Source organism: Eleutherodactylus coqui, chromosome 1 (genome assembly GCF_035609145.1).
Source record: "Eleutherodactylus coqui strain aEleCoq1 chromosome 1, aEleCoq1.hap1, whole genome shotgun sequence".
Classification (NCBI taxonomy): Eukaryota; Metazoa; Chordata; class Amphibia; order Anura; family Eleutherodactylidae; genus Eleutherodactylus; species Eleutherodactylus coqui.
In genome coordinates, this window is record NC_089837.1 from 531,315,962 (window position 1) to 531,324,885 (window position 8,924).

At 51.0% G+C, this 8,924-nt stretch overlaps 1 protein-coding gene across 2 annotated transcripts in view; it reads left to right on the forward strand.

The window, feature by feature from the left end:
• LOC136590896 (short transient receptor potential channel 2-like) overlaps positions 1-8,379 on the forward strand; it is a 138,338-nt gene extending 129,959 nt beyond the window's left edge. Inside the window, exons 11-13 of one of the 2 annotated variants that reach the window (XR_010787778.1) lie at positions 433-502; positions 585-704; positions 7,799-7,901. Coding sequence is in view for 1 of the 2 variants with exons in the window: in XM_066588420.1 (XP_066444517.1) it covers positions 433-502; positions 575-704; positions 7,799-8,136 (538 nt within the window). In the remaining variant the exon portion in view is untranslated. Of the gene's footprint in view, positions 1-432; positions 503-574; positions 705-7,798 lie in introns of both variants that reach the window. The other variant, XM_066588420.1, reaches the window with a different exon arrangement.
• Positions 8,380-8,924: the final 545 nt, after the last annotated feature.

The following is an 8,924-nucleotide window of genomic DNA, read 5'->3' on the forward strand; positions in this document are numbered from 1 at the left end:
GTTGTTAGCGATCACACGCCTGGCGATTGGTCAGCGCATGCTCTGGGCATGTGATCTCCGACGGTCGTAGTGATCACAGTGGGAGGTTCAGCTGATGTAGAATCGAAGATCTCAGCAGTGGGAGGTTCTCCCGCGACGCTCTGCATGGTTGCCTGCTGACGGCGGGACGACAGAGCTCCGATGCAGCAGGGGGTGCCAGCATCACAACAGCGCAGGAGGTGCTAACACGCCGTGCAGAGGTGGCTGCAGTCCACCAGCATTTAAGGTCTAGATGGTGGTTAACGTTCCACATCTGGCTGCTGCTTTTCCCAAGAAATGTCTCCAAGTAGGTTGTCCCTTTATCACATTCCACGCCTACTAATAGACAACATTGCGGCACACACCGCTACATTCATGAGAGGATTAATAAATTCCATGTTTTCGTTATCGCAGAGGGATTTTCAAATTCATATGCTGCTACAAACCGAGGAAGAAACAAGAGTATCCTCCGATCACCACAATCGTAAGTGCCCGTGTCCTCCACCATCTCACTGACTGTTACATCAGTTGTATGACATTGTCTCTATTGCTTCAGTCCAATGCAGGGGTTGGTGAAGAGCCTTTCGGTGAGAGCCGTACCTCGTACCGTCTGCAGGTGATCAAGGTCCTGATTCAGAGATACATAGATACAGCCAGGAGGGAATTTGAAGAAGCCAAACGGAAAGGTAACAAAGGATGTGTCCGAGCCGAGAGCTTCCTTCATGCATCATTATCTGAAGGGGATTATTTTATATGGATTTATTCCACTTGCAATATTTGTCCTCATGTAAAAGAAACTGATCCAATAAAAATTTTGTTTTTGCTTTTTTTGGCTCAAAATATCTAAAAAATGTTAATTTACCCTCAGTGATTGGATTGCCTGAATCCACCTATCGATAACTCAACAATCCCTATGATTATTATCTTCATTTTTTTCTCATCTGTGAAAGCTCCTAGATCACCAAGACAAGACCACCAGTATAGTATCCCTCTGAGCAGCCAAGTGCAAATACACTGTTGGCAAAAGGATTGGGCCCCCACCGATCCTGTGCTGTCAGGCAAAGTGTAAATACAAACCGGATGTGTGAGCATTAAGTATAAAGGAGAGGATCACACAGGAGGCCCCAGTACAGAAACCATCAGATGCTACCAGCTGTAGAGCTGACAACGGGGTCTGATGGTGGGATGTCACCAGGTGTAGAGCTGACAACGGGGTCTGGTGGTGGGATGTCACCAGGAGTAGAGCTGACAACGAGGTCTGGTGGGGGGATGTCACCAGGTGTAGAGCTGACAACGGGGTCTGGTGGTGGGATGTCACCAGGGGTAGAGCGGACAACGGGATCTGAGGGTGGTATGTCATCAGGTGTAGAGCTGACAATGGGGTCTGATGGTGGGATGTCCCCAGGTGTAGAGCTGAAAATGGGGTCTGATGGTGGGATGTCACCAGGGGTAGAGCTGACAATAGGATCTCACGGTGGGATGTCACCAGCTGTAGAGCTGACAATGGGGTCTGATGGTGGGATGTCACCAGCTGTAGAGCTGACAACGGGGTCTGGTGGGGGGATGTCACCAGGTGTAGAGCTGACAATGGAGTCTAGTGGGGGGATGTCACCAGTGGTAGAGCTGACAATGGGGTCTGGTGGGGGGATGTCACCAGTGGTAGAGCTGACAGCAGGGTCTGACGGTGGGTTGTCACCAGTGGTGGAGCTGACAAAGGGGGTCTGACGGTGGGATGTCACCAGGTATAGAGCTGACAACGGGGTCTGGGGGAGGGTATGCCCCCATATGTAGAGCTGACAATGGCGTCTAGCGGTGGGATGTCACCAGGTGTAGAGCTGACAACAGGGTCTGGTTGGGAGGATGTAACCCGGGGTAGAGCTCACAACGGGGTCTGGCAGTGGGATGTCACCAGGGGCAGAGCTGACAATGGGGTCTGGCAGTGGGATGTCACCAGGGGCAGAGCTGACAATGGGGTCTGACGGTGGGATGTCACCAGGGGTAGAGCTGACAACAGGGTCTGGGAGAGGGTATGCCCCCATATGTAGAGCTGACAATGGCGTCTGGCGGTGGGATGTCACCAGGTGTAGAGCTGACAACGGGGTCTGGTCGGGAGGATGTAACCCGGGGTAGAGCTGACAACGGGGTCTGACAGTGGGATGTCACCAGGGGCAGAGCTGACAATGGGGTCTGATGTTGAGATGTCACCAGGGGTAGAGCTGACAACGTGGTCTGACGGTGGGATGTCACCACGTATAGAGCTGATAATGGGGTCTGACGGTGGGATGTCACCAGGGGTAGAGCTGACAATGAGTTCTGATGGTGGGATGTCACCAGGAGTAGAGCTGACAATGGGGTCTGGTGGTGGGATGTCATCAGGGGTAGAGCTGACAACGGGGTCTGAAGGTGGGATGTCACCAGAAGTAGAGCTGACAATGGGATCTGATGGTGGGATGTCACCAGGGGTAGAGCTGGTAATGGGGTCTGACGATGGGATGTCACCAGGGGTAGAGCTGACAACGGGGTCTGACGGTGGCATGTCACCATGGGTAGAGCTGACAATGGGGTCTGGTCGGCGGGATGTCACCAGGGGTAGAGCTGACAATGGGGTCTGGTCGGGGGGATGTCACCAGGGGTACAGCTGACAACGGGGTCTGGTCGGGAGGATGTCACCAGATGTAGAGCTGACAACGGAGTCTGGTCGGGAGGATGTCACCAGGTGTAGAGCTGACAAGGGGGTCTGACGGTGGGATGTCACCAGGGGTAGAGCTGACAACCGGGTCTGACTGTGGGATGTCACCAGGGGTAGAGCTGACAACTGGGTCTGACGGTGGGATGTCACCAGGTGTAGAGCTGACAACGGGGTCTGATGGTGGGATGTCACCAGGGGTAGAGCTGACAACCGGGTCTGACTGTGGGATGTCACCAGGGGTAGAGCTGACAACTGGGTCTGACGGTGGGATGTCACCAGGTGTAGAGCTGACAACGGGGTCTGATGGTGGGATGTCACCAGGGGTAGAGCTGACAACAGAGTGTGACGGTGGGATGCCCCAATGTGTAGAGCTGACAATGGGGTCTGACGGTGAGATGTTATCAGGTGTAGAGCTGACAACGGGGTCTGGGGGAGAGTATGCCCCCATATGTAGAGCTTACAATGGGGTCTGGCGGTGGGATGTCACCAGGCGTAAAGCTGACAATGGGGTCTTGTGGGGGGATGTCACCAGGTGTAGAGCTGACAACGGGGTCTGGTTGGAGGGATGTTACCAGGCGTAGAGCTGACAACGGGGTCTGGTTGGGGGGATGTTACCAGGCGTAGAGCTGACATAGGGGTTTGGCGGTGGGATGTCACCAGGTGTAGAGCTGACAACGGGGTGTGGTCGGGGGGATGTCACCAGGTGTAGAGCTGACAATGGGGTCTGTTGGTGGGATGTCACCAGGAGTAGAGCTGACAATGCGGTCTGACGGTGGGATGTCACCAGGGGTAGAGCTGACAACGGAGTGTGACTGTGGGATGCCCCAATGTGTAGAGCTGACAATAGGGTATGACGGTGGGATGTTATCAGGTGTAGAGCTGACAATGGGGTCTGGTTGGGGGGATGTTACCAGACATAGAGCTGACAACGGGGTCTGGGGGAGAGTATGCCCCCATATCTAGAGCTTACAATGGGGTCTGGCGGTGGGATGTCACCAGGCGTAGAGCTGACAATGGGGTCTGGTTGGGGGGATGTTACCAGACATAGAGCTGACAACGGGGTCTGACGGTGGGATGTCACTAGGGGTAGAGCTAACAACGGGGTCTGACGGTGGGATGTCACCAGGGGTAGAGCTGGTAATGGGGTCTGATGGTGGGATGTCACCAGGGGTAGAGCTGGTAATTGGTTCTGACGGTGGGATGTCACCAGACGTAGCACTGGCAATCGGGTCTGGTCGGGGGGATGTCACCAGGTGTAGAGCTGACAACGGGGTCTGACTGTGGGATGTCACCAGGTGTAGAGCTGACAACGGGGTCTGACTGTGGGATGTCACCAGGGGTAGAGCTGACAACGGGGTCTGACGGTGGGATGTCACCAAAGGTAGAGCTGAAAACGGGGTCTGGCAGTGGGATGTCACCAGGTGTAGAGCTGGTAATGGGGTCTGATGGTGGGATGTCACCAGGTGTAGAGCTGACAATGGGGTCTGGCGGTGGGATGTCACCAGGGGTAGAGCTGACAACGGGGTCTGACGGTGGGATGTCACCATGGGTAGAGCTGACAACGGGGTCTGACGGTGGGATTTCACCAGGAGTTAAGCTGACAATGGGGTCTGACGGTGGGATGTCACCAGAGGTAGAGCTGACAACAGAGTGTGACGGTGGGATGCCCCAATGTGTAGAGCTGACAATGGGGTCTGACGGTGAGATGTTATCAGGTGTAGAGCTGACAACGGGGTCTGGGGGAGAATATGCCCCCATATGTAGAGCTTACAATAGGGTCTGGCGGTGGGATGTCACCAGGCGTAGAGCTGACAATGGGGTCTTGTGGGGGGATGTCACCAGGTGTAGAGCTGACAACGGGGTCTGGTCGTGAGGATGTCACCAGGTGTAGAGCTGACATAGGGGTCTGGCGGTGGGATGTCACCAGGTGTAGAGCTGACAACGGGGTGTGGTCGGGGGGATGTCACCAGGTGTAGAGCTGACAACGGGGTCTGACAGTGGGATGTCACCAGGGGTAGAGCTGACAACGGGGTCTGGCGGTGGGATGTCACTAGGTGTAGAGCTGACAACAGGGTCTGACGGTGGGATGTCACCCTGGGTAGAGATGGTAATGGGGTCTGACGTTGGGATGTCACCAGGGGTAGAGCTGACAATTGGGTCTGGTCGGGGGGATGTCACCAGGGGTAGAGCTGACAATGGGGTCTGGTCGGGGGGATGTCACCAGGGGTAGAGCTGACAATGGGGTCTGGTCGGGTGGATGTCACCAGGCGTAGACCTGACAACGGGGTCTGGTCGGGAGGATGTCACCAGGCGTAGAGCTGACAACGAGGTCTAGTCAGGAGGATATCACCAGGTGTAGCGCTGACAACGGGGTCTGGTGGGGGGATGTCAGCAACCAATCAGTATAGGATATTGCAGTTTCTGGACCTTCCAGAGTCCACCGTTGGCCATGTTATTGGGAGATGGAAGCTATCCGATGTGTGCGGTGCCTCTGCGTTCAGGGAGACCTCATAAACTGACAGAATGTGGACAACGAAGCCTTGTACCATCTGCAAATACACTTGCTGAGAAACTCTCACAGGCCAGTGGAGCATCCATTAGCACCAGAAGCATCTGTAGGGAACTGCATGCAACGAATAACCATGGACGAGCGGCTGCACACACCATCACAGCAGTGAATACACAGGAGCGCCTGCAATGAGACTTCTAGGGTTGTTTTTGGACTCTAATGGATGCTACCCACGAGCGTTTATTTTAACACTGCGATATCGCGGTTTTTTTCAATGGGACTTTCAAATGTTAAAATCGGACAAAAATCCCAAGTTTTTGCAATTTTTGTGTGATGCGATTTTAACATTGGAAAGTCCCATTGAAAAAAAAATGCAGCAATAAAAAAAATGCTAGCGGGTAGAAGCCCTAAATGAGTGGAAACAATGATGTGGGAGTGTTTCTGTTAGGAAGGACTAGAGACATTGTTTTAGTGACATCCACTCAATGCCAATGGATACAGAGATATTCTGGACAATATCGCATTACCCACCCTATGTCAGTACTTGGGTAAAGCATGACTGAGCACCAAGTCATGCAGCTCACAGTGTTGAGGAGCAGAATGTCTGCAAACTTCACTGGTTGGCTCAAAGTCGGATCTCAATCAGATCGAGCATCTTTGGGATGAATTAGAACACCAAATCCGTGCGCCCAACACACCCATCATCCCCGCATCTGAAGCTCTCCCCCAGAAATGGAGGCAAATCCCTCCACACATCTATCGGAATTTGGTTGAAAGCAGCCTAGTAGTCATTAAGACCAAAGATGACCCAACACCGGATTGAAAAATGTGAATATCATCAAATTTCATTACCTTCTAATGCTTTTGTCAACAAAGTGTATGAGTCAGTGGCTCAACGTGAGAATGCTTGATGACTATACAAAGGGAAATCGCTGCATCCTTGGCCAATGGAAGGCCTGCAAGCCATCACTGATCGTGTATAGTGTGCATGGATGTAAACGGTGTCCCACTTCAGTCATCAGAATGGGCTTAGGTGCCCATTTTCGTCTTTTCGCCTGTAGAGTTTGACCAGGGGCTCCTTCTCTCTTGGACCAGAGTCATATGATTAAGCATTAGATTATAGACCTCATTTGCTCAGGCACCAGCTAACAAGTCAGTCACTTCAAAGGGTTGGATAAATAAATGGCGCAGCAGCAGCACAAGTGGTGAAGTAACCCAACAGGGCGAGGAAATGCCACAAGGGAATCTGAACCTTTGATTCAAATACAGTCCTTAGCAATAAGGTGGCAGACATGGGATGTAGGTAAAAATACATTTCTTTATTCCTCAATATTCAATTTAAAACGGCAACGTTTCGACCTCGCAGGGTCTTTATCATGCACAAAAGCTTTTATGCTTGATAAAGACCCTGCGAGGTCGAAACGTTGCCGTTTTGATTTGAATAAAGAAAGTGATCCTTACCTACACCGTGTATATGCAGCCAGAAATTGTGTCACTTCAAAGGGTTGCCTCACCACAGCAAATATCTGGAATACATCCTAAGGGCTCTTTCACACGAGGGCATATACAGCGTGTTTTTACGCCCGGGGGTATATACACACCCATGAAAGGTATTGATTTTCAATGCATCCGTTCAGTAAATACACGGTGCATAAATAGCCCGGTCGCATAAAAATTAGAACATATACGCAGCCGGCACGTATACACTCAGCTAAAAGATAGTTGTGGAGCTATGCTTTGGCCAATATACGCCGGCGGGTCCTATAGACTCCTATGGGAGCAGGTAAAGAGAAGGGAGGGGGAGGCATTTATGCAGTGGCCAATGCTGTGAAAAGCTTACAGGTGCCTCTATATAGACACTGGAAGGCATCCCGAGGATTTTGGCAAAGCGAGGGTTTTCCGGGGTGTGGCGTATTTTTTCGCTAAAAACGATGCTCAAGGTCGTATGAATGGACGAATAAACGCTGTCCGTGATCGCGGAAAACCGTCCATTCAGGCACTTATACGGAGCGGGCGTAAAAACGCTGTCGCCATTTATGCGGTAGTGTGAAAGAGCCCTCAAGGAGCAGAAGGGTCGTGCCTACACACCATCTCCATTCACTTCCGTAGGACCACTGGAGATAAGAGTTCGAGCACTCGGCTAGCATCTAGCAACCAGTGGGAAGACAAATCAACATTCTTCGCCACCTGTCAGAACCAGATATTCAGGCTTGTATATGTGTCCACTGAATGCTGATGCTGCAGGGGGCTTCTAGGACCACTGCTTGGTACCTGCTCAGTCCAGATGAGGTGTCTTCATAACTTCTCATGCCATAACTTCGGCTTCCCTTCTCGCATCCCAACAAAATAGCTGAAAATTCTTGGTCTGTTTCTGGTACCCAGTTGTTATTCCTGCCCTACATATGGGCAATTCTCTCTGTGGTGCTGTCATAGCTGTGGTAGGGTAAACTACCTGCATGACCTCTAGCGCCCTCACTCTGCACAACTGGACATAGCACAGGATTCGTCCGGGGCAGATTCTTCTGCAGATGCCTGGTCACCTTCACTTCACCCTGAACCTTTCTTTTGTTTTATGTCTACAGATCTTGGGAACCGTATCACAGAGCTAAATAAGAATGTCATCCGCCTCCATTCAGACGTGAAGCACTTGAGACGTTCCCTAAACGACACTGGAGCCAACATCGCTCCTAAAGACAATGAAAATGTGCTGAGCAGCTACATAATGAAAGTGAAGAACAATTTCCAGAATTATGACCAAGAGTCGGTCGGCTCCGGGAAGGATTCTTCAGAAGTCACGGTTCACCAAGATAGTTTCCAGAGCATTCTCCCGGAGGATACCTGCCCCCCGTACCAAGACGTGCCGATGGCTGATGACCTGGACCCACCAGAGGACAATGTAGAAATCGGAGAGGACATGTGAATTACTAGAGGATTCATAACATATATAGAAGCTAATGTACTTAGAAACACAGACGCCAGGAAGGATTACTGGACTGGGAATGGTGGTGGGTCATCAGAGTAAATCCGACATCTCGTAGCTCATCTAGTATTCTTGCACTTTCCTCCATATTGCATTAATAACACATTTCAGTCATCTGCCTACGCAGTTATCCCCCACCTTGTGGTAAGGCTAAGACTGGTATTAGGGGCCAGGTAATATAACAGACCCACAGTGCACACCCGCATTATTGTTCAAAATGCTTTTATTGGGTTTTTGAGTCATGTTAACATTAAAGTGTTTGTTTCTCACTGGTTCTATTTCCATTAAGTGTGAACAGATAACATTTGTGAAAAGAGATTAACTATTTAACTGTCAGAGTATCTTTCACTTCTATAGAGAGGGAGTAAAAGTTAAGTGAAAGACAGGTAAGGGGTCGGAAGGTGGGGTGGCGGGGGGGAGGGAGGTGGGGAGTGCCCCCGGCGTCGCAGGATCAGCTCTCAATTAACGCAGCGTAGACAATGGGAGTTATGGCGCCAATCAGGTGTTGTCCCAAATTAATACCTATATCTTCAGGTCCTTTGAGTTGCAGAAGAGTATCCAGGCTGACCAGGTTGAGTAGTATTTTTCTCTTTTATTCTCGTCGTTTGCGATTATTTCTTCCATTTGAGCTATGTGGTCCATAGTTTCCATCCATAAGATTCTCGTGAGGGGTGAGGAAGATTTCCAGAGCCTTGGAATGATTTGTCTCATAGCTATTAGAAAGAAAT